Source organism: Poeciliopsis prolifica, unplaced genomic scaffold, assembly GCF_027474105.1.
Source record: "Poeciliopsis prolifica strain line A6 unplaced genomic scaffold, Auburn_PproV2 SCAFFOLD004, whole genome shotgun sequence".
NCBI classification, from domain to species: Eukaryota; Metazoa; Chordata; class Actinopteri; order Cyprinodontiformes; family Poeciliidae; genus Poeciliopsis; species Poeciliopsis prolifica.
The window spans coordinates 147543-173536 of NW_026562379.1; the positions used below are offsets into that span (position 1 = coordinate 147543).

At 39.8% G+C, this 25994-nt stretch overlaps 2 protein-coding genes across 2 annotated transcripts in view; one reads left to right on the forward strand and one right to left on the reverse strand.

Moving 5' to 3' along the window:
• Nucleotides 1-1342: 1342 nt before the first annotated feature.
• On the reverse strand, nt 1343-5899 carry ap2s1 (adaptor related protein complex 2 subunit sigma 1). The gene is made up of 5 exons (XM_055029095.1): nt 5734-5899; nt 5130-5279; nt 4273-4386; nt 2809-2868; nt 1343-2701 (listed from the first exon to the last, which is right to left on the reverse strand). The coding sequence occupies exons 1-5, from the start codon at nt 5734-5736 to the stop codon at nt 2600-2602; spliced, it is 429 nt and encodes a 142-aa protein (XP_054885070.1). The 5' UTR covers nt 5737-5899; the 3' UTR covers nt 1343-2599.
• A 3969-nt stretch (nt 5900-9868) lies between these two features.
• The window catches only part of arhgap35a (Rho GTPase activating protein 35a), a 69843-nt gene continuing 53717 nt past the window's right edge, over nt 9869-25994 (forward strand). Inside the window, exon 1 of the mRNA XM_055029094.1 lies at nt 9869-10653. The gene's annotated coding sequence lies outside the window, so the exon portion shown is untranslated. The remainder of the gene's footprint in view (nt 10654-25994) is intronic.

Genomic DNA, 25994 nt, shown 5'->3' on the forward strand with positions numbered 1-25994 from the left:
CGATCCCAATTTTTGCACGTTGACTGATTGATCACCTGCTGTGAAGATGACTTCATAACCGAACAGTGGGGTTTACTGCATGTGAGGTTTGGCCACCAGATGGCGCTAAATGTCCATTTTCCCCTGACTGTCAGGAGAAAATGAGGCTTCTTATTTTTTGCCCTCATTTCTGCCTTGCCAAAATATTACTAGTTTTAAAATCAGTAAGTTTAAGAGGTTTCAGTAGTTTAAGTCGTGCCAAATATTAGGTATAAGATGCACAAAGTAGAGCCTTTACCTTAGTCTTGGGTCATTTGTATCTTAGTTTTTCTTCCAGGTTTGCCCTCCCTTTATTCAGCCGTCAATTTTGACCAGTTTTATTCCTTTCCAGGAAGACGCCGCCGCCACGTTTCATGGTGGTGATGTGCAAATTTAGTTTTCCACGCCACTCAGCATTTTGCATATCAGGCTCATCTGACCAGAGCGCCGTCAAGTTCCTCTGGATTTCTTTTTGCCACTCTTCCATAAAAACAGGAAGCATGACTCACTGCGCTGCCCAAGCGAACCTAAGCTGTTGATCTCAGCAGCTCCTCCAGAGGTACAGCGGTCTGATTAATGCTCTTCCTGTTAGACCTGTCGGCTTAGGCGGACAGTCAGTCTTTGAACAAAACTTTTTATGATGACTTTTATAGCACATTTCAGCAACAAGGCAAGTCAAGCCGGTAGTTTTTACACTGAAGTTTTGCTCCATTTTCACTCTGCACTTCGACAACGGCCTCCTTCCCTTCTCACTAGTCGAGCACTTATTCGCTCAGATTTCTTCCTACCAGACTACACTTTCCCTTTTATGGGAGCGATGGAATCGGTGATGCTTGATATTTTAGAAAGCTATCTACCAACTCATCTACCGGGTTACCTGCTGAAAGGAAAATGGGAAAGTAAACTTGCAAGGTTTCAACTGTGCTGCCCTTAAAAAACAAAGCAAACAGGTTTATAACCCGACACTGCTTTAAACTTTCCCTCAACTGTATACCTGGTCTGTTTTTGTGATGCTGTTTGTACATTGATTTTCTTTGAAGAACCCCTGAGCCCTTTTAAATACAAATACAGATGTTCTCTGATTAAATTACACTCAGATGGGCTATTTACAACCTAAGAGACTTGTCTTGGTAAACTGGGATGAATACAAATGTGCCTAACACGTTTTACATTTTTATTTGTAACATTTTTTTTAAATCAACACTGCCTCATGTCTAAAATCCCTTTAAAAATCACTTTAATTGTGATAGTGTAAAAAAGTTGCAGGTTAATGGATACCGCCGTGGCAGTCCCATCATTGACATCATAAGTCACACTAATAAAATAGTTTGTTCAATTTTTTTTTGTTTATTTACACAAAACTGGGACACAGGTGTTGAACTGGAGACATCATATAAGGTTCACAAGAAAGGAAGTGGCAGATTGTTCACTGATGTTCGATCGATGATAAAACGTTGGTCAACATGTGAAATCAACTGTGACACTGGATATGGTTAAAATTAGAATGACATTTTCAATTTCACAGGCGTTTAACTCCAGCAGAGACATGTATAAAAGCAGATCGTTGTGACTTCACAAGGGAGTTTAAAATGCAATTTCGCTTTATGGAGAGCCAAAGGAATGTGCGACTCTCTAGGACTTCATTTCATAATACTCAACGACAAGATGCACTGTATTTACACACACCGTACTGAGCAAACATCACATTACTGCCTTATGGAAAAGTACGCTGAATGTCTAAGTTTCGTCTCCATTTTAAGTGTTTCGAGAGGGACCCAACAAGCACCATTTGTTGAAATGAAAAAAATCAAACATAAATCCATCATGTCATCCGCCAGCCTGAAGGATGCCTGACACGGCACAGGTTAGCATAACATTGGAACTGTACTTCATTCGAGTAGGATGAACTCGCTGCGATGAGTTAATCGCTCTAAAATGAATTTCCACTTGTCTGCTTGCAGTGAGAGTTGATTAAAAAATGCAAATGGCCCTTGAAGAATACTGTGACGCTCCCGAGGCGATTGCTTTTTGACTGCAAGGCTTTCATTACCATCTGTGGTCCACTTTTCTTTTTTTTTTTTTTTTTTTCGGTGCTTGTTAGTCAAAAGTAGTGCCATTAGATGAGTGTACAGGTTAAAGAGCAACAAAAGGGGACAGGGGCTAACAGTTTTACACTGATTTCAACAGTGCACAGAGATAAATGAGTCGATTTACTTGTTAATACACAGAATAACTAGTTTCTGCACCCGCTGGCTGAGAGAGAACACAAACATGACTGGACCTTAGTGAGGATCTCAAACAGTAACAAATTCAAGTGTTTTTCTGTTCACCTACTGACAATAAATGTTCCACGTGTACAGAATATTGCAAAGGCTAATTTTTCAACGGCAAGCAGTTTCGTTTGCCTCAGATATCAATATCTAGACAATATTGGCTATGTTCTCTAAACACTGCTTCCTTGCGGTCACTGAAGAAGTGGCAGGACAGAGACGTGGTTGCTTATCAGAGCGATATGAAACACGGAGAAGCGAGGGTTGAATGCCAGGGGCTGCAGATAAGTCGGGGAAAGAGGGATCAACTTCTATTCTAGCGACTGAAGCATGAGGAGCTGCTTGAGGACCTTGGTCTGACTGGTCTCCCTGATCTCTCCTGCCAGGAACATCTCGTCCACCACGGTGTACACCTTGAAACGCACACAGGAAGTAGACAAAAACGCACACGGAGCTGTCATCTGTGCTGCATTTGGGTTCGAAAACGATCACAATGTCTCGACGTGAAAAACAATCTCACCTTGTAAAAGTTGAACACAAGGTCCAGTTCGCACACATTGTGAAAATATTCATTCAGCACCTTTAGGGAGAAAAAGAAGAAAAGAAATCGGGAGAAATGAATGTTCTGATTGAAACAAGCTAATTTAATAGCATGTCGAGTACACCGATGACTTCATAAATCTGCAAAAGTGTCAATTCTGTCTTCTACCGGCAGGAAGCAATTTTTCATCAATATTGCTCAGACACCGAACAGTGACAAGAAGCTGCAGCACACTGAAAATATCAGCCACTTTTCACAAAACTGAACAGTGTGTCAAATGGCTGTGGAGCTACAGTACATCATGTCAATATGACAAAAAAAACAGAATCATCCCAGAGGGATAAAAAAAAAAAACTAAAAAGGAGAGGCGGAAAACACATTTATAACATATTACATTTGCACATTGAAGAGATTTTTATTTCAATCTGTTGTAATAATATGACAGAACTCATTTGGTGTCTCTAACGTCTCATTGCATTTTTTTCAACTGTGCACATCAGATGATGAGTACTGTGTGGAATAATAGGGAAAAAGGGGGAAAAAAGCTCAGTTTTTCTCTCATTTGTCTGCACCAAGGCAGAAATATATAAACTGCCTTCAGAATGAATCAAGAAAGGACAAAAATGAGTATCTTTTTGTCTAGATGTAGCCATATAGAAGAAGACAGGAGGCTCATTTTAAGATCCTGCATTGCTGTGCATTAAATGTCTGTCAAGGTCAAACAGTAAATTAAAAGACCTTCACTCATGAGCAGGCAAGTCAAAAATGCTCAACTGTTTGTCTTAAAAAAAAGAAAAAGAAGAAAAAACTGATTGTACTTTAAGCTTGAAATTTCAGAAGGCATTGACTAAATGATAGAGACATAACTTAAAGACAAATATATTGCAAACATTTTATAAACTACAAATCCGGTTTAAAAATGGTTATAAGTCATTTCTGAGTAGTTTTTACATTGTTTTAAGACTTAATATATAAATTTGAAGAACTGAACTATCATTCATTTCAATTTTGCTCTGATTACGTAGGAGCAATAGCGAACAACTGTGTTCACATAACTCAGAGAAAACAAATCCCATGTGCTACTAGAGCTGGGTTGCAGCAAATTTTACCCTCAGAACTGCCTTAATTCTTTATGGCAAAGAGTCAACAAGTGCTTCTCAGAAATATTGGTCCATACAAACATGAAAGCATCAAGCAGTAACAGTAACTATTTTGATGTCCTTACAGTGAGATAATACTTCAACTGACTGGAGAAATAATAAAGTTTGACATTTAGATGCAGCAAGTAAATAAACCAGAAAACATTCTTTAGAAAAAAAAAAACAACAATAAAAAGAAACGAGAAACCCCTCTGGAGGCATTGCTGGAAACCAGTAGACCACAACAACTAAATCATCACAGTTCACATGCCCTGTCTGCAGCGTGTGTGTTTCAGTTACTTACCTCCACAAAGTTGTGGATGGCTTCGAGGTATGCCAGGTTATTGTCGGTCACGTCCACACAGATGCAGAAGTAGAGGCCAGCGTAGCGCCGGTAAATGATCTTGAAGTTCCTGAACTGTGGGAGTAAAACAAAGAAATACTCATAATAGCTCAGCGTCTCGTTTCATAACATCAGCACTTTCACCACAGCTTTGCCATAAGAAAAAGTTGCATAAACGTAAAAAAAATCCACAGGATGATGTTTATATCTGACGGCTTGAAGCATCAGATGCATCAACCTTGATTTGAAGGTTGGACAATTCAAGGTTGTACAGAAACTCAGGTTCCTTTGAGTTCAATGAGTCATTTTTATACAAAGGAAAATGACTTGAGTGAATGAACATGAGTGAATTACGACTAATTTTAGCCTCTCCTCTCCTAAAAAATGCCAATGCCCTGTACAATAAGCTACAGGTAAACGATTGGCTTGATATGATAATGGTTAATGTAGGACTCCTGCAAACATAAAAGCTTATACGGAAATATTTCACATTCTAAGGTGTTTACATTTAAAGCGTTTTCTGCATCAAAACACACACAAAAAAAAGCTTTTATTTTCAGCAGATGCTTTCATTTTAAATAGTGATTACAGTTTTCATCTTGAGGGAAGACAACAGAGAACAATAGTCACATGGCATGGAGAAACTGCAGCTTTGCACCAACTAGCTGGAAAACAGCAATTATGTTAATCTGGACTCTCAGCAAGATCTTTTAACAATAAACACTCTTGGGAAAAACGTGCAGAGCCATCATCAATCTGCTGGAGAGAAAATTGCGCAAAGAATGAACCAAGAGTGAAACATGAACAAATCCCCGTACCTCAACGAAGTTGGTGTGCTTGGCGTCCCTGACAGTGACCACGGCATGCACTTCCTCGATCAGCTTCTGTTTCTCGTCGTCGTCAAACTGCATGTACCATTTGGCCAGCCGTGTCTTCCCTGCTCGGTTCTGGATGAGGATGAAGCGGATCTTTACGAGGAAAAGATAACAGAAAAATAAACATTAGTAGGGCTGCATCACAAAAAACAAAAGTCACCACCTTGGTCAAAGCAATTCAGTGTGGGGAACAAATATATAAATACATTTAACGTTTAAAAGGGTAACCAAACAAAAAAAGAAGTGTGGACAGGTTGGTAAAGAAGTCATTGAAGCTAGAAACTACTATTAGCCTAGCTAATGTGAAATGACTGCAGCTATTTATTTAGCAACGTAACAGTTCAATTGGAAAGCCAGCCATATTTTTAAACTAGTTTGACTCAACTGAAGACATTTTGACTCTTTTGGTCAATAAATAAATCGCTAACGTTTTTTTTTTGTCCCTGCTGACTGAATGAAGAGCTTATCAGTCCAACCCTCAAACGGTAGCAAACTCCAACTGACATTTTGAGTAAAGCCCAGCAACGCAAAACAATGGCGGAGTTACCATTTTCGTTTTCCAAATAAAGTCTTCGCGAGCTCAAGAATAGCGCGTTCCTGAGCAGAAAAAGCACCACTTTTACACTACCACATCAGTATTTCTTCTATTGACCGCTCGTCCGCTATCTTACCAAGCTAACCGGAAGTGCAAGGCTACGCCAAAGTACCGTTGCATGATGGGAAACGTGTTTCTGACGCACTGGTAGGAATTCGGAACTTTTAGTTTGAGAACTACAAAACCCATAGATCCTGCTTGACGAGTTCTTAATGAGTTGCGTTGAAAGTCACATGAGTCCATCCGTTGGTTGCGATGCAGAGATGGGAATTCCTGATTTTTTTTGGGGATCCGAAAGAAATGGCTTAGTTCTTTGAGACGTTTAACAATTATCAAACAACCGCTCTGACGTTTCATTAGTATATATAGCTACGTCCACGAATATCAATACTGTTCAATTTCAGCTTTATTACAAAGCTTTCAAATATTTTGAATACAGAAATGTCATTGTTGTTATGGACAAGGATATATGAAGCCAAACTAGTCCACTCATTGCTTTAAGGTACAGGAAAGCGCAAGATTTTGACAGTGCAATAACCATTAGTGAATATGTCAGTAAAAATATAATATTAATAACTAATTTTTAAACAGAAGAGTAACAACTATTTCAACCACTTCCAAAACAAGTAATTAAACTTAGCTATAACAGTTTAAATAATATTTTCAATAACGTGTTTTTGTGATTCCTATTTAAATACACAGATTTTGGTGAAAATATAGAATAGACACCTGCCACATTAGTATTTGTTCTTAAACAGTCCCACTCTTAAGAAAAATTAGATCTAAGTCTAGACTCTGGACTCCTGTGTTAAATTCTTAATTGGTAGCAACTGCCTAGCAGAAGGCTAAAGGTTTTGTACCAACACTGACTGACCCAGAGAACTGTTCCTGACTGAGCCACCAGTTACTACACCTGTAGAAAAACAGCACAAAAGAATCGTGATGGCTCCACCAGAGAAATCGGTATTGTGCAGGTATTTTGCTCCCAAAATACCTTCTAGAATTTTGGCCATGAAGCTCAACACTGTTTTCATTAGATCAAAATACATCTACAAATGTGCTTTCAGTACACTTTGCTAAGGTTCTTTGAAAGAAATGGCCACCCTGTCCCGTGGGTGTTATGGGGAGGGGTGACCTTTCTCTTCACTTGTTAAAACATATTCCTTCAATAGGATGATGACCATGTTCCATGGTACATTTAAAGCCACATACATTTTTTTTTGTGTGTTTTCCTCTGACTGATGCCTTCTACTAGAAGCTGTTGTATGTATACTGTAGCTTTTGCTTTGAGATGTGGCCAAGAAAATGTGAGAAAAACCCTTTTGAAAACGCCGGAAGTTGCTTAGTTCTAATGAGACACGCTTTCAAATAACGGCTCCAGTTTAACGTAAGCTTAAACGTGGTGCGTGTTCGTGAACACATCCTCAGTTTGTGTCCAACGGCAACCTCTCCCATCATAACATTTTCAATTCTTATTTTCTACCTTTTCCACTGTGTTTTTGTCTTTCATTGCACAGATTAAAACCAGAGAAAGTTCTAACACGTCTGTTTTTCTAACAACACAGAGGCCTGACATTTTACCAGTGGTGCTTAGATTTTTATGTCTGTTGTGTTTTTAAAACAAGTTATTTGTGCTTCGCTCCTTCATCGCCAGGGGTCGGTTTTTGTACACAGGTCAGGCCGGGCTGCCAGCTCACCAGAGAACATTGCCCAGACAGTTTGGACAGCTTGCCCTGTGAGCACTTTGGGCGAATCGGGAGTGAGAGGGAGAAGGGGAGGTGGTGGACTGTGATTGTCAGGGATTGCACAACTGCGAGGAAAGGAATGTGCTTGTCCTATGGGACTCAGAAATATGTCAGCTGCAAAGTGCGGAGAAGAGTTGAGGTGAAACAGCAAAAGAAAGACAGAAAACAAGAAAAATAACGGAAGCTTCCAAGGAGTTTGTCTTCCATGCAATGCCTGCGGCTGTGTTTTGGCATCAATGTGCTTGGCTTCATAAAGGCGCCATTACTGTGGTAATCTCTAAGCAAGGATGAAATTGCTCAGATGGTGTTTGGCATTATAAAACAACATGAGAAAGAGAAGAAGAAGGAAAGGAAAGCAAATGGAGGAGAAAGGCCTTTGAAACAGAGACAGGTTGCTCAGTTGAAACTTTGACCCCTGCTAACCGTGCTTTGTGCAATCGGGATTATGCAAATATTGCTAAAAGCCCAGCAAGCAATGTGGCGTCAGGTGTGCGTGTGTTTTTTTTAGCACTAGTTGAACATTGCTTTGCTAGGAAATCGCAATTTATGACATTACCGCTCGTACTCTTCTACCGATTACATAACAGCTCAATAAAGTTGGTGGTAAAGCCACATAAAGTATAGTTTAATATTAAACTGATTTTAGATCAAGAGCCTAAAAAGGCATATTTCAGGAAGTTCAAGAACTCACAGAGAGTGAGGGAGAAAATGTTCAGGAGAGGGTTCCAAGTACAAGACATTAAACATCTGTTTGAGCTCTTGTGCGACTCTGCAGTCATTTCTCCAAAGTACAGCGCCGCTGACATCCTCAGAAGATTGAATTATTCATCATTCGCTGGCTGAACTTATCAAAGTACCAACCCCGTCACTGTAATTCTTTTATCAAGTGGAGGACTCTGAGCACAACTCAAGTAATTAGGACTAACCTTTGAGATGATTGATTTTTTTTAAGGAAGGAAATATTTCCCCTCTCTGCTGCTGCTGAATCAGGTGAATCCTTTATTGGGTGAAGCATAGGAGGGATGATTGAATATGTCAGAGAAGGACTAATGTTTGACTTTGTATGCGTGAATCTGGATCAGCTGTAAAAGAACGGAAGTGGTATGTGTGACCCCTGGGGCCGGGAAGGGAAATGGAACAAAAATTATACTCAGTCCGTTTCTAAACTGCAGATATACTGTGGTAACAAAGTGAAGGCACCCCAGGGCCAATAAACCAAATCCTATTTGAATTATTTCTCACAGAAACAAATGTGAAATTTATCTTGTGTGCTTCTGCGCTTTAAATTTACATTAAAGTCAATTTATTCTTTTATGGTGAAAAAAAAAAGCTAGTCAAACTTTGCTCAGTCTACTCTCTGAGCAGAAGTCTTTTGGATCATCTGAAGCTGTCTGATTGAGTTCTTTGGGCAGACCTACAAAGACTGTTGCAGTATTTAAACTAAATATAAAAACATGGATTAGTTTTTCCATATCATGCTGGGACATTAGTCCGTCTTTCCTACAAATGTTCTTTAGATGATAAAAGGGCAGTTTTGACATCCGTGCCTTGATTTGTTCAGGGCTTTGAATGGGTTCATAGTGGTGACACTGTATTGTAGAGCTGCGTATCATCTGCATTATCATTGTCATATTCTGAGCTACTGGGCGCATATAGTACAGGTGCTGAAGATGGAACCATGGGAAATTCTGAATGGGATTTTTGTCGACTGCAACGTTACCTGCTGGCATAAAAAAGACAAAGAAAAGGGTATAATGTTTTTGAAAAGAACCTCTACTGGCTCCCCATTAAATCTAGAATTGAATTTAAGATTTTTCTTCTCTCTCTCACACACACACGCACGCACCCCCACACACACGCACACACACACACACACACACGCACACACACAAATTCAAATGACTTCTTCTGTAAAATGCCTGCTGACATTTGTTGTGAAATCGCACTACATATGTTAATCTGAATTGAACCAATGCCCACAAGGCAGTAATGATGCAGGTGCAGATTACGAAAGAGTGAAAAGATATTTAATCCCAAAATACAAAACCTGAGTAAGATTTGTGGCATAAAACCAAAGTTATGTAAAAAATAAGATCAAATTTCCACGCAGGTGTTGAGATGACTCTATGGTTTTAGTTTTATACGCTTTATTTAAATACCCGAACAATTCAAAGGTCATGTATTATTTTAAAAAAATCACTCAGACATCATTCAATTAAAAATAAACCTAAAGTAAATGTCACTCATAATGCTTTTTGTCACATTTGTATTGTTGTGCTGTAATTGTGGCATCAGCCGCTGGGAGGGGAGAGACTGTGCTTTCTGTGAATAGGAGAGGAGAAGGTCCGCCATTATAGGGGAAGCTGGGAAAAAAAATCGGCTCGTACTCAACGTCACGCATTTATCCTGCGCGAGAGAGAGAGAGAAAGAGAGAGAGAGAGAGAGAAAGAGAAAGAAAGAGACTTAACACGAGAAAGGAAAACACAGCGACGAGCTGTCCTTACTCTGATAGTAGCGTTGCTGTAAATGACGGCAGAGCGTCCAGTCGGCTCCCATACGGACTCTTTTGTTTCGTTTCCCTGTTTTCTTTTATTTCAGACACAACAAAGGAAGCAATAATTGGTGAAAACAACGTGGTGGTGATCCGAGAAGGGGAGAAAACACACCGAAACAGCTTCCCGACGCCTTCCCCCCTCTTTTTCTCTCTCTCTCTCTCCTCGCCAGACATTTCCAGCCCATGTGAAAGGACGGGACTTTTTCCTCTTTTATTTTGGGAAGATTTTCTCTCTCGCTTTTTTTTTTTTTTTTACTGCTGCTTTTAAACCCGTTTTTTTCCTCCTGAAAGAGAAAGTGCAAACGCTCATGGTCTGAAAACTTCAGACTACAGCGGGGGTGGGGGGATGAGCTCCTAATGTAGGGGGGAAATGGGCCAGACGGCGTGTTTACTAGAAAACCGGGGGGGAAAGAACCGATGCGAGTGTTTCTAGGGAGAGCTGTGTGTTTATATATAGATATAAATATATATATATATTTGAGGAAAAAGTCTTTCCCCGGCCGCGAGTCGCAGAGGAGCGACGTAGAGGAAGAACGGAGCGGAACGAGAGCTGGGAGGACAGGACTGCTTGTGGTATGTGGACTCTTCCTTTCCATACATTATCATAGCAGAGTGATAATAAGCCGATATTTTAGGATGTTTTGTCGTTTCCCGAGCGGCGCAGCTCGTGCTGGGCTGAGCTCCTGCGAATCAGGAGAAGAGCTGGGAGCCAACCCCATTCCTCCCCACATAGGGCTGGCACCATTTGGAGCCCTTAGTTGTAGCAATAAGGATTTCTTTCTTTCTTTCTTTTTTCTGATGATGTATGACATTCATATTCAGAGCCAATCCTAGGTATGCTGGTTTCAATATGGAATGGGAAGATTGTAAAAAAAAAAAAAAGTAATTGTACCTCCAGCCTTTAAATTGAATGATTTTGCCAGGCCTGGAGAAACTCCACAACATCATGCATTTATTAAAGGGTAGGATGTGATGGCCACAGAGGCATGTGTTTGCTACCTAATCTGTACTATCAAGTAAAGTGGACTGAGTGTATTTCTGGTCCAAAATTCAATGTTCTTGTAGTACTGTAGAAATTGGGAGTGAGCTTCAAGTTGACTTGTAGAGATGCATGAAATGGATAGAAATTTCTGTCCTCAGTTGACTCGGATTGAGCGGCAGGTTAAAAAACTGAAGTTTCTATTTGTTCCCCTTGTGGTTCTTCGTTAAATACATCAAAATGAAGAAGTCCCACCATTTATAGTCCGTAAGCTCATTGACCAGCAGCCTGTCCTTTGATGGACTATTTTGACTTGAATAAGTCCGATCTGTGCTAGGGACGGATGCTTTCGAAGAATAAATTGGGTAACTCTTGTAGGTCCGTAATTGTCTGTAGGATTCAAAGCTACGACCACTACGAATGAACCTTGCGTACTTTTTTCACCTTGCTGTATCAGGTGAAAAAAAGATCAGCGTTTCGGCCGGTAAGAGCCGATCGGTGCATTTCTAGATTTTCCCTTTTCTGTGGGACAAATTGCTTTAGTCTTTTCAGATGGCATACACCAATCATGCCTTTTCCGATATTAGGATTGATTAGAATGGAGTCAAGTTAGAAATGATTGCTGTCACAAGCATTTTCTCTTTTATTGCGAGATCATTGAGATCACTGATGTGTCACAGTTTTATTTCAACACAAACTGGTCATCGCTTCTGCAGCCACTCCCTTTCTCTTGGAGTCCCTCTGCTGGACTTGAGTGCTTTTCTTTTTTACAAGTGGATGCTGGCTGTGAAATATTCCCCACAGGGCGAGATAACTGTGGCCTGTCCTCAAACTTTGAGTTGCAGCTGCAGCAACTGCTGTGTCATTGCTTGATAAATGAGGCATTTGCACAAAAACAGGAACTTTGCGAGTTCAGCTTTGATTTTCTGTTGTCTGGTGCTATGTGTTGTGGATGGGGCGGCTTGTTCCAGCAAATCTAGTGACTCATAATCCCACATTTGCCTTGCGTGTTTTGACTGAGTACATTTGATAAGTCTTTCTTTTTTAGATTTAATCCAGGTTGTATTAGGATGACCAAGCAGACTGAGTAAACACATGCGTATATAGATTTTCCCAGAAAGATGGTGTTTTTTTTCTTCTTTTTTTCTTTTACTCACAGGTAAATGCATTAGCAGCTGTCAGCTCTCCTCTGCTGTGCTTGATTGGGCCCTTTGCAATGCAGTCACACCTCTCTGGGAAGTCTGTCTTACTCTAATAGTTGTGCCATTTGTTCAGGCAGCGGGCTAGCTAGCCGCATTCACCCCTGACATTCTGCCTCAGGGCTGTGGATCGAGATAGGAGGCCTTGGGTTTTGACCGTGTTCCTGAGATTAGAGGATGCAGACTTGGCTCACCAGGATGTAGGCCAGGCATGCAGATACATTTTTTTTCTGTTTTGTTTTGCTGAAGTCACTGGATGATAGATCCTGATCTGAACAGGGTACGGTCTGCAGTTTATCACAAATTTTCTCTATTTCTGAATATCAGTGTAAGAAAGGTGGTTTGTAAATATGTACAGACTCAGATTTAGTCAGTTTTGGTGATTGGCTGGTCAATTGATTAAAAAAACAAACAAACAAAAAAACTAGGGATGCACAATATATTGGCACTAACATTGGTACCGGTCAATATTAGTCATATTTTGACATTGTATTGGTCTGACTAATAAAACTGGGCTGATATTAAGAACCAGTAGTTATTTCCATATCATTGCTATTTCACTGTTGAGAGAGAAGAGAGGAGGATGTTGATCTGTTGTTTGTTTAGTCATGGGTCATAGTGGTGCTGCGAAGGATTTTTGGGAGTTTAACCAAAGCAGATAAGAAGTGGTGAAGTCAGCAGTGTGGTCATTTTTTTTCAAGGCGTCAAAATCTAGATAACATCGGTAAATACCTGTCATTGGCCATAACAGGATGTCGATATTGGCCCAGATTTTTCTATCGGTGCGAAAAAAAACACCTTTTTCTGTCATTATCAAATCAGAGACCCAAAAATCTGACATTAGGTGTGCTGAATTTATTCTACCAAAGAGTAAGAAAGTAATAATAAACCTCACAGTCACTATTTCCCTGTTTGACTTAGCATATTTTGTCCACATTAACCCCCAGCTTTTATTTGCCAGTGCGCTGCTGGGTAAATCATAGGCCACATACCTGCTCATTTGCAAATTTCACAACTGTTCCACCTGTCAGCATGAGCTGACTCCATACACCCAGCATGCCAAATTTCCCCACTTGTGAAATTGTGCTTTCAGAATTTTTTTTCCCCCCATTGGTAGTTCAAACGAGTGAATTTTTCATCATTATTATTATTATTATTTCCTGAAAGTCTGTGTTTGGTGCATAAAAGAAGCTAATTATATTGGCCAGCTTTGGAGTTCTCTGGACCCGATTACAGTCACTCTCCTCTCAATGACCGCCTTGTTTTAGTGTCTGATTATTAGGCAGAGAGAAGTGCATTCTGGGATGATTGTATCTGAATTTCCATTAGAAAGTGTGCCCGCGTCAGTCGAACTGAGGCCTCCTCTGTCCCCGCTGTTTCTGTTGCCTAGCTCATTACAAATTTGCCGATGATTTATAGGACTTCACTCAGTTCTCTGCATTAGTCCTTTAAATTAAATGACCGTGAAAATAATTCACAATTGAACCAGTGAGCCAAGTAGATTGGTTTCACTTTATAACTCAAACTCACCTCACCATTTATCACAACACGTGTATTATATTGGAGCTCAAAGACATTTCTATTGTGCTGTATACTGTAAATATTTTCTATGTGGTTCTGGAGAAATGCTTTAGTTACTATCCAGATGTTTTTTGTAAAATCAGACTTGGTTTAGAAGATTGTTTGCCCCCTGTAGAACAGCATGTCATAGTCAGATCTTTGATTTACAAGTTTCCCAAAGCAAGCTTCCAAGCACACTAACTTCTGGTGACTTGACATAAGTCTTAAGGCAACTGATTTGAGTTCTTTTGAATAAGTCTGTTTTTTTATTTTATTGTTTTCAATGCAATACATCCTTTAAAGTTGCAAACAAGTGATTAGGCTGTGAAATGGGACGCATATTTGTGCCAGTTAAAGGTCTGAAGGCAGTCCTTGCCATTGTTGATGTCGCCACCTTCACTAGCATCCATAGGTTGGGAGTTATCTGTGTAAAACTTTGGCTCAAATGCAACTTAAACATTTATGTTGGAATATCACAAAAGCTGATCATCTCCTCGTTTGACATGTCTTAAAAAGCCACAAGAATCTGCTTGATTATTTAATGTGTTGGGATGTCACCAGACCGAGGAGACATAACGCTGAATTAGCATTTTGTTTCTTCAAGAACATTTCAAAAACTTTGGTTTGTAAAATAAATCCTACTGTGGAAATCCACACTTTATTACATAGCTTTACTTTTATTGGGAGTGTAAATTTGTTGCAGTGGAGGAAAAAAAAAAAAAAGCACAGCACTTCATACTATGTTTTACTTTATCTTTAAGTCACATTTAAATAAGAAAACAGCAGTAACAGCATTTGGGCTTCGTGTGACCATAGAGATGAGGAACCAGGATGTGAGCCGCAGAGGAATGGTGACCTCTGGAAACGAGCGGCCGTTGTTTTGCCGTTCCAGCTCCAATTACACAACAGAGGAACAAGGGGCTGTCGTAATGTGGAAGAGCCATGGAGAGCCTGAGAGCAGGGAATTCTGGGAAAAGCGAGAAAAAGCCAAAGGGTGACACAACAAAGTCGGCTGTCAGTTCGGAGGCAGCAAGAGTGAAACAGAGCGCGAGCGAACTGCTGCCAGTTTCTGCTTCAGGCTGTGTCTCTGGTATGTGCCCTTTTGGTGTTTGTGCTCATGGATCGACCAATCAATGTCGGCCATAAGTAACCCTGCTGCTCAGCTATGGCCCAGCCGAATTCCATGAGTCAGCACGTCCGTAGATAAGATGTTATGATTGAGTCTCTGGCAGTGAAATTAGGCCACTGCTCAGAGGTCAATAGGTTGGACTTTTGCTGCTGTAGTCGCTCACACAATGTTTGTTTTACCTGCGTGCTGCTCCAGCATGTTCTGCAGGTTTAAAGTTCAGCCAGGTTGGCAGGTTGCCTTGGGAACTAACTTAAAAAAAGACTTGATACGCTTGAACACATCCTCCTTCGCACATAATGGGTGTAATAGTGTCTGATTATTTTTGGGATGAGTCAGTGTTGCTGCTAAAGGCCTGATAGGGTGATAGACTGTAGACACTGGAGTTCCCACTGAAATTCACCCACGCAAATATTTAAAGGTAAACGCGACGATGTTTATAATCTTGTATGACACTGATTTTTTTTGTTTTTGTTTTGTTAACCTGATGTTCAGACTTGCTCTTTTTCCGTCAAGTTTGGGGCTGATGCAAGCAGAAGGGGAACTTTCTCACTGGAGATTCTCGCGGTTGGCGCCCCTGGGCTTCCTGTAGGAAGTCCACCTATGATGCGTGGTTGGGTGGGAGGGAAGAGCTGGGCCAGAAGAAGTGGAGAGCACAGGGTCAAAGGTGAGGAGAGGAGCTGGAAAAGGGCAGCGGTCTGTTTTATTATTCAGACCGCTGAGGCCAAAGGGGGGATACTTTTGGGGTCATCTGATTCTTGTAATAGCGATAACTCTCGAATGCCCACAAGGGTCTGTCTTTAATATTGGTGCAACTGGTAACTTGGATCCTGTAATTAGCAACATAGTGAAGTGCTAAATTATAAGAAATAAATCCTGTCATAAAAAAGTTGTAGGTTGTAATTAATTATGACACAAATGACTGGTGTTAAGTGATGACCTTTTTAAGCTAAAAGCCTGTCTGCGCTCCGTTCCTCGTTATTAACTCAAGCAGTTTTTGATACTTTTCAACAGATAGAAAAAGGCTGAACTTCCAAGGCTGGAAGTTCATTTAAAGCTGCTCCGATAACATTTCTGTGGCCAATCTCTGCTTTTTATAAAACTTTAATTTGATTCTTTTCAATTTTCTATTGGAAAACCAGAATAAGAGATGCAAGGACAGCATTGAACACTTTATTCCTTTGCCTCTGCTGGAAGTGGGGTTGTTTTATATGTATGTCAAGGCTCTTTGTGAGAGAGCTGTTTCTTTATTATATACTTTTGCCAGACCAAATCATTCTAACCTCCCCTGTTATGACCAGTCTTAAAAAGCCACAACAAAAAGAGAAGCACTCTATGTACAAAAGTTTTCTGAAATATAGATTTATCAACAAACAGTACGGTTAAAATCAAAGTTTCCAATATGGAATGTGAAAGTGTCAGGTGTAGATGAGGGGCCTGCATGCGCAGAAGTGTTGTAATGTGCAATCAAAATAATCTAGAAAGCAAAAGGCAGCAGAACACCTGAGGAGGAGAGCAGAGAGAAGTTAGGAGAAATAGTTTAAATGACTGAAGGCTGAGCAGTCCCTCGGGCGTCCCAAATCAGTAATCAGTATTGCATCATGGGTAAATGTCCAGCCTAACTTCAAGAATATCCTGCTAGCCATCTTATGTTTGCAGTTAGTATGAAAAACTACTGGGTGAAAGTCTTGCTCTCGCTCTCTCTATCGCAGCATGAATGAATTGTTGGTATATCATAACATTTTTTACAAGTAATTTAAAAAAATAATTGCTACTTACTACTTTTTGTGCTTTGTCATTTTTATATTTTAAACTTTTTATAGTTCCAGATACTCCGAACTCTTTCCTGCAACAGTGTATTGCCATTTGTGTGGCCTGAAATTATTTAGTGTTTTGTGTTTCACGTATAGTTATAAAATGCTGATTCCCCCCCTTTTCAGTTACTTAAGAAGCTTCTTGCAGCTTCTTCTTTGTTCTCTCACCTCACCTCAACCATGAACCATGTGTTCATGGTTACTGAACACATGGTCCTTTCGGGATTAAACTATTTTACTAAATCGTGTCGCAGCAAGAGATATGAACCGTTAGCTAAACATGTCAACTTTTTTTTTTAATGCTACCATCACTTATGGTGAAAACTGGATTTTAAAGCTCGACTCTGGTGTGAACGCACAGATGATGGTCATGTGACTCTCGACACGCCCAGCATGCGGGTTTAATCTCAAAAGACACCGGAAGTGCTGATTGACAAAAAATGAAAATTAAAATGGGGAGGAAATAGCAGCTGGTTGAATTAGAGCTAAACAAAAGCAATTTTCAAGTTGCATAAAGTGACAAGAGCGAGGAATTGTGCAAAATATGTCCAACACTTCAAGTGAGACTAAAAACTTCAGCAATCTTCAGTTTAAATTAGCTTAAATGACAGCAGTTTACTTTAATTCAAATGAAGCACTTAAAAAAACAGTTTTATTCCGAGCAGCAATTCAAGTTAAATATTGTACATTTTTGCCAAATAAAAAAACATAATAGAAATTGCGTTCATTGTTCCAGAGAGGGGAAATTCAGGTGTACTACCTCCAACAAAAGTCATTTAATATCTAAACTGTCTTCCCTTTGCAGAGAGATTACAGCCATTTTAAATTTCAGTCTATCACGGTCCTCTATGTTTTTATATGACTTTGATTCAATGTTTTCCAAGTCAGATTCGGATCTGGGTATTTGAAGGATTGAGGAAAAAAGAAGACAGCTTAAAAACAACTTGCATCAGGTTCACAAATTAAGGTTTAAAATAAGCTCACAAACATATGGTGGGTTAAGTTACCACATTGTCAGTGCACCAGATCAGTGGTCTGATGAACAAGACTACAGAATGCTTGTCAGCAAGACATTTCCTGTCTTGGTGACAGGGACTCCGTAGACAAGTTATATTCCTACTAGTGGCATGTTGGTCTGGAAAAATTTAATGCCCGCAAGAATGTTAGGAAACTATGTTTTACAGCATAATATTGCCTCAAGATGAGATGATTAAAAATGTCCGACGTCCCGTCGTTTTCACGACATCTAAACTGAGGAACTTAAAGCTAACTTTAACTTCTGGTGATATACGTATGCGTGCAAAGATATCAATATGATTTATCATGTTTGTGAACCACAGCCTTGTCTGTGGCCAGAATCAGCTCTTGTGGTAAACCATAAATACACTTGACTATTAGGAGTGTTGATATACTTGGACGTAATCTCAAACCTGATTTATTGGCAGAGGCATAAAGCAACGGGACAGTAATGCTTTTTTTCTTTCTGTAATGAGGACAGTTGGACAATAGCCCGCCTGTTTATAACCACCCTGATCAGGAAAAATATGTGCCTCATCGACTGGAATGGAGTCTTCTAAGCTGCTGGTAGTCAGTCAGTAAATTACTTTCTGTTTACTAAACACTTTGTGCATGCCTGCTGCGCTGAATCATATCAGGTGAGCACACACCTTATTTCCGTTTTCATAGATCTAGTTGTAGTTGTGTTTTGGCATCCGACCTACCACTTCAGTGAGATTCAATGCCTATTGTTGTCTGTAAGCAGAAAGTCACATATCTGTGGTTTTATTATTGTGTATATTTAAGCAAACAAAAGTTTGAGATTACCTAAGCATTTGTGAAAATGGTGAAAAGAGACTTCCAAACAATAGCTTGGGTGTGTCAGAAACACTGATGCTTTGGTATTGGACAGCCTGTAAGCTGCTTTTCCAGTGTAATGGTTTGTATTTGAACTAAAAAAAAAAAACAGAACTGAGTTTTTTACCTATTCTCAAATCTGCTCGGTAAATATCACAACTGACAGCAACAATGTCAAACGTAGCTGCTGTTTGGCTCCAAAATGCAGCGTAAATATTAGAAACCACAGTCAGATTAAAACATGGCACAGCATTTGTCAAATAATCAACAAAACATATTTAAAGGTGTTTGCTGGTTGTTGTAGTAAAATATGCACATTGAGTGGTATGAGTTTGGCATAGTATTGGAATATTATGGAAAATGATATGTTTCTGGGTTTAATGTCAGACTAAAACATTAGATCTATCAGATTATTAGGTGAGATAAGATATGAGAACGCTAAATATACGTTACGAATATTTCTGGGAAAATTAACAATTCCCACTTTTAAGCATTTTAAGTGTGTCCTCATGACAAAAGAAAAGAAAGCATTGAAAATGCTCACTTTTATATTTTTTTTCAGAGCAGTTTCACAAACGTAAAGCTTACCATCCTAATCAGCCTCATCAGTCTGTCATCCGGTCTGGATGACGTTCACCAGCTTGGTCGCACCTGGTTGTGTAATTTTCTCCTACCAGCATTTGTTACAAATCAGTCAATCTAGCCACTTTGGTCAGTCCAAATGCTGACGTGACCAGCCCACCCAGGCTGATACAACGAGGGTTCAGTAGGGTTCGGGTCGGGCATTGACCTGTTGAAGGATAGTTTGAACTACGAGGGTGGAGATGTGGGATTTCCACTTATGGCAGAATCTCGTTGTTTTGTCTCCCTGCTCTGAGATCGTCTCCAGTGATTACAATCCTTGTTTTTCCAGTGAGGGAGATGCTGTACCACATCATCACCTGCAAAAAAAAAAAAAAAAAAAAAAAACAACAAAAAAACTGTTTGGCGTTGAAAGATTGAATTTGACAAGGTTTTCATGGGTGAGGATGAAATATTTATATAACATTTGAATGTAAATAAATAGACTCAGATGATTTGTTTTATTGCAAATAAACAACTTCAATATTATCAACCAATGCATAAACATGTGTATCTTGTCATGTAATGCAATGTCCCATACTGAGCTAAACTATTTTTTGGTCATTTCCTGTGAATAATTTCTTTGTGGCTTTTAAAATTGAACCCGTTGTAAGAACATTATTTGATACTTCTGTTAATATTGACTCTGTTTGTGCTTGAAGTTTACTTGTCTGTTGTCTTGATTGTTTATTAGTCTGTCCCTCTGTGGATTTTGACTCTGTGTATTCGCTCACCTGCAGTGTTCAGATGGAGAAGGGAGAGGCGGAGACTGTGAGGCACAGGGGTGTTCTGCTTCAAACGTATTCTAATTAAAGTTGACAGCTTTAATCACAGAGCGTTTTGCACCCGAGAAAAGGGGGAGACAACAGAAGTGGAGCAGAAAGGGATGGAGAAAAGGTTCGTTGGGCACAACCATAACCCTCTCTTGAGAGGAGAGCTTCTGACTTCTGCTGAACTTCCCACCAACTTCATTGATCACTTAGTCTCACCTCTACGCCGGTTTTCCTCTTCTCATGTTGTTTATCTGTCGCTTAATAGATTTTTCTTTTCTTCAGTTCACTTCTGTTCCCAGCTTCAGTTTGTTTTTCGTTGGGGTTTGTGTTGTCCTTGTGGAGCAGGGCTGGGCCGAGTTGTCTTAAAGGATGGAGGAAGGGCACCACCTTGTCATTAGATGTTAGCTTCACATGCCACTGGAGGAGGATCTGCCCACCTGTTTGGCATCTCCCTAGCGAACAGGTGCTGACACAGTGTCTTTTTTTTAGGACGCGGTTTACGACTTTTGGATTAGGTATTCCTCAGTCGTAGTTTGCTGCAGGCATTCTGACACGAGGCTGGGGTTATCTAGCTGTTGGTGTTCAGTATTCCAGTTAGCTGTAACTCGACTTTGGACGTTTGAGAATTGATGCACGACGTGGTTTGTCGTCGCGTTCAGTCGTGAGGGCAGAAAAAAAACGGTGTTAAAGATTAAAGATGTCGACACACAAACAATAAAGGCATCCTCATAACTGTCAAGAGCGGTTCTGCGTTGTGGCAGCTGTGTGACTGTGGGCGTCATTACCCCTTTGAGGTGAGAAGATAAGGTGGCTGTTCATAGCCGTTTGTTATCACAGGCAGCGGGCCCCTGACACCTTCACATCCCTTATCTGGCTTCGTCCCAGCATCTGGCCCGAGCTCTGGCTCCGGTAGGCCCAGCGGCTGATGAGTAAGCGGCGCTCCACCAGTGGCCGGGCCAGGGCCCAGGCCGTTATCGATTGCGGTGCTGGCGCTTGTCATCCAGCCACCACTTAGCTAATGATGTCCAAGCCATTGTCTCACAGCTTGGAAAATGGCCACAAAAAAGAAAGCGGTGGGCGTTTGACGCGGTGGCACGAGACGGAAAGATGGATATGAAAGATAACGGAGAGACACCGAAAGTAGACTGGGCTTTGTGAAACCGTCTTACTGCAGTCGTCCATTTATTATTATTATTACTTTTACAGTTTCTGTACTTTCAGTTTCCAGGGTTACCTTTGTTTTTGTAAATGTGCAAAATAATGTCATTTTCTGGCTTCTTTTTATGTGTCTGAATATGTTTTTAAAAAATTTGGGATGTTCTAGGATATTGTCTAAAGATGAATTTTTATATTATCTTCAAGTAACTTGTCCAAGCAAGTAATACTTTTCACATTGAACTTCTACATCAAACCTGTAGTGAAATATTTTTGCTATCAGAAATGTTACTAAATAAATCCCTCAGTTTTACGTGTAAGTGGAGACATATTCTGGGTAAATGTTGAACACGGTTAAAATATGTATTGTAAATTCCCAGGTCAATTCTGTATTGACACATTAAGACATTCCCTGGATGCGATCAGTTGAGTCCAGCCCAGTATGGAGTTTTAAAATGGCAGACCCGCTGCCTCCTCCCATCTTTGTTGTGCTTTGGCTGTGTTTGTTGTGCTGCCGTCTGGTCCATCTGTATGCGAGAAAGATGGATCGCTGTTTCTGCCTGTCTCTGTGATAGCCATATTCTGACCTTGTTACTGTAATCATTAGTACTGCTGGGAAAATACAATCTTTGTTTATGCAAAAAAAAAAAAAAAAAACCTTCTTCGTCATGAATTGGCTGGAATGCAGACTGTAGGAAAATAAAGGGTTTCATCATGTACAGTGCTGTGAAAAATGTTGAAGAATTTTAGGTGGATTTAAAAAAAAAAACATCTCTTTGGTCCAGATTTTTGTCTGAGTCATGTTTAAACCAAGCTTTAAAAAGCACCAGTTACATTTTTGTGTCATGGCAAGCAGAGACGCAACCATCAGGCTTTTCTTGGCTGATGCCAATTATTTGTTTTCTCTGAGGTCAGATCTGCTGATCTGGATTTTGACCAAACCCATTTTTTCCCCCTTATTTACAAGGACTATACCATATAAGACAAACTATGTGTTGTGGGTCATTTGACAGAGGAAAACAGAAGATTTGAAAGGGAAAAAAGAAAGAAAGCGTTACATCATCAGTTCTATTTCTAAGTCTTTGTTGAACCAAAAAACGGTGCATGATGTGCTTAAGGGCCGCAAAATGGGAGGTGATTTGGTTGTGATGCAGTTGATAAACATGAAAAAAAAATTAACGCTTTCAATATTCTGTCTGCCCGTCAGACCCAATTGTGGAAAAAATTTCTGGTTTCAGATAATTTTTTTTAGCTTTTGGGATTTTTATTTTGACTACTGGAAACCATTTATGCATGCAAGTTTAAAGTAAACATTTAGGAAATGCTGTATATTTCTGCCAGGCCTTTTTTTTGAGGACTGTAAATATGTTTTTCTGGGTTTCATTTTTACTCAGGGGAGGGTTGTGGGTATTTGTTTTTATTTCATGTCATTTTTTTTTTAAAACTTTCTCAGTGCCAGAATTTTCCAGCAAGCTGTAGTGGCCCCAAGGTCCATAGCACTTATGTCAGAGTTCATTTCCTGTTGCAGTGTTCCAGCCGCTCCTGAGGATCCACCATTTCCTAATCTCCCCTGATGAGGAGTGAAATGCGTAAATTTATAACTCTGAATCCATCTGTGATGGGGGTTGGTGTCAGCTGACTCAAGCGAGGCTGTGGAATAAGATGAAACTTGCAAGGAAAAAAAAAACTTCCCAGAAATTCCCCTAAGATTTGAAACTTTGCCATCCAGGAATTTTCACAATGAGTAAACTTTCATTTTAGTCAAGTTTGCTGCTGTAATGGTTCATGAGTCAGAGCAGTGACATAGCTCAAACCTCTTTTTAATAGTACACGGACCATCCCTCTGTTGGTTGCTAAACTCCACAAATACCACAACCCTGAGTCTACATAAGTCCAGGCGCTCCCTTTTTTGTATCTTTGCTGACTTCCATTTATGCCCTAACTCCAGAAGATAAAATTCAGGAAAACACAGGCAAAAAAATGTAAACATTGCTCTGAGCTGTTTTTCGGTTGGAAGGTTATTCGGAGAGACGACGACCTCACCACGCCGCAGCTCCTATTAGTCACAGCCGTTGGAGATATTTGAATCCAGCTCTTTTTACCCAATGAGGGAAAAGGTCGCTGGGAATGCAGTCTGTCAGGTCAGGACGAACTGAGTTTGCCTCATCTTAACAACATGTGATGGCTAGAAAAGAACGAAGATTGTGAAAGGTGAGCTTTTAGCTAAGCACATCTTTAAACCTTGAACATCAAGACGATGATAAACATACAGTGAAATGTGTGCAAAAGGAGATTTAGAGGAGAGTTTAGTGCATGATGGAAGACAGAGATTGCTATTTACATGCAAAGTTGGATTGAAAATTTCGAAGTAAATCAAATATTTTGTTTATTTTTGAGCAGAAGTAGATATGCTGTGTTTGTCAAAAAAATAAACTCTCAAGGCAGCTGCAGTTCTAGACAGAAATTATCAGGGCTCTGAAAGGGGACAGTTTTGTTTTGGAGACACAAAACGAAAGACTGCAGCATAAAAACCAAAACAGGCAATATTTCATTGTTTAAGATATATTAAGTGAGCCGATGAGTCACTTGCAGGCTGCAGATTCATGAACTTTAGCAATGGAAACTATGAGCCTGTATCAATATGACTGAAGCTGAAAGTTTGACACCTCAATTTTTAATTCACTGTTAAAATACAATGTGGAAATAAATAATGCAGCCATAATAATAAGGAAATTCTTAGAAATGGACAATAAACCAAAAGGACTGGTTATCAGTTTTCATGCAATAATGAGTGAAACTATTTCAATTCTGTATTTGTAGATCGCTTACAGATACTAATGTACTAGTACAACAGTCTTTCACATTTAAAAAATATAGGCTTTATCATCCAATTTTAATCCATTATTCGTCGATTTAAAAAAAAGTAATTATGATTAATAGTAATACGAAGTTTTGCATTGGCTCCTTTTAAATGTAATTATTGCCTTCATTTTATAATAATTTTAGTCATAGTAGTCAGTGTTTTTATTCAGTATTTGCATTACACAACATTTTCAATAAATTCGAACATAAATCTGGAAAGGTGGGTCAGGTTAAGAAAGGAAATGACCTTTGGAAAGTCTGTAGAAATCTAGAGTCCCAATTTACTGGATTTAAACAAGGCGAAAACAAAACAACGAACACGTATTGTTTAATTTTGCTTTCAGCCTACATTTTTTTTTTGATATGTTCTGTTTCAGTAAGTAAGCTTTTGATTGAAATCTTCACACTTGCCATTTTAATTCTTGAATGTTTGTTGTATGCAGCACATACTGATAACACTGGAAAATCCTCTTTACCAGAAAACGACAGCGTTTGTGATACTGTGCAGAACTCACCCTATTTTTTTCCTGATAACTTTTTGAGCAAAACCAGATGTGATTTCAAGACATGTGTAGGGCATTTGATTGCTGTGATATTTTTCAAAGCCATCCTTTGTAGAGATCCGTCATGAAAGAGCTTACCATTAGTATTCGCTGTATGGGTTTACTGTGAGCAGCATCCCTACATTGATACTAAAACATCCCTACAGGCCATTAAATCCTGTTATTTCTATCCACATAGTGAAAATGCTGGTGTAAGATCAAATGTCTCCAAGTTATTTAAGGTTATAAACAAAGTAGTTTGTTAGAAAATATGCATAATAAAGTAATAATCATCAACACAGTTGTTGACTTCATGCTATCAGTTCAGTTGTCTCTTTCTATTGATATTTCTTGTACGTGTTCTGGTGTGTGAAATAAGCGTAAGAAGTGCCATAGAGTAGCATAACCTGCTCCAGAACCAGAACTCAAGGTAAAACACTCGAACATGCTTACTGTCAGACCTTGAGCAACTCTGTTTCAACATACTCGTACAATATTTCAGCGTCTGCCACTGAACTATGTAAATATCTCCCTCCCTCTGGTTCCAGGGTGAGTGTTTGACCATAGAGAAGCAGGTTCTAGGAAATTGTGCAATCCTAGGAGTATCCAGCTTTTCAACCACAAAGAAGAGCCTTCAACCATGGCCTCGCCTCTTCCTATCTGTAGGGCTGTAGGGCTGCTCCTGCGTGGAGGTCAAAGTTGACAGGAGACATGGGTCAGTGATGTCATCCCACTCCTCAGAGGATTTCGGGAGTCATTGTAGATCTTGCAAGGTTCCGCAGGTCCCTCTTGAAAAAGAGTTTGTAGGGGTTTTTATCGGGTTAAATGAAGGTTATTGTTGTTATGTGAATTTTTCACATTGGGAAACGGGGGCAATTGTGGCAGAGAGCGGAGGAATGACTTGAAGTTGTTCTGTTTTTGTTTTGTTTGTGTCTTGCATCACTCTGCTAGTGGGAGACACCGGATGTCGATGGTTAGGACATGTACATAACTCACCAGGACTATCTGGTTAGCCGCAAGCATGGCAGGTTTAAATTTAGATTATGATTCATTTATTTTTCTACAGCATTTCTGGAAGCTTTCTGTTTTTGCTACATCGTCATGAAGAACTTGAAAGGTTTAAATTCCCAAGAAGGTTTTGGTCTATGCTGGGCGGTTAGAGGGTGTGAAACGCTAAAGAGTTACTGAAGAGAAAAGGGAGGAGTAGACACATTATGAACTGGTTTGTTTTGATCACAGCTATGTCATAACACCACTTTATATACATGTTGCAGTTTATGACCCTCCCTTCAGTGTGTTTTGAGTTTCTGTTGGCAAACCTTCGTTTTCCCTCACAAATCAAATGTGTCTCCTCATTTGGTCTGACTGTATCTCGTCTTTCTCGTTTTCTTTCTTTCCTGGTTTTAAAGTCTTTTGGAAAACATGGCTG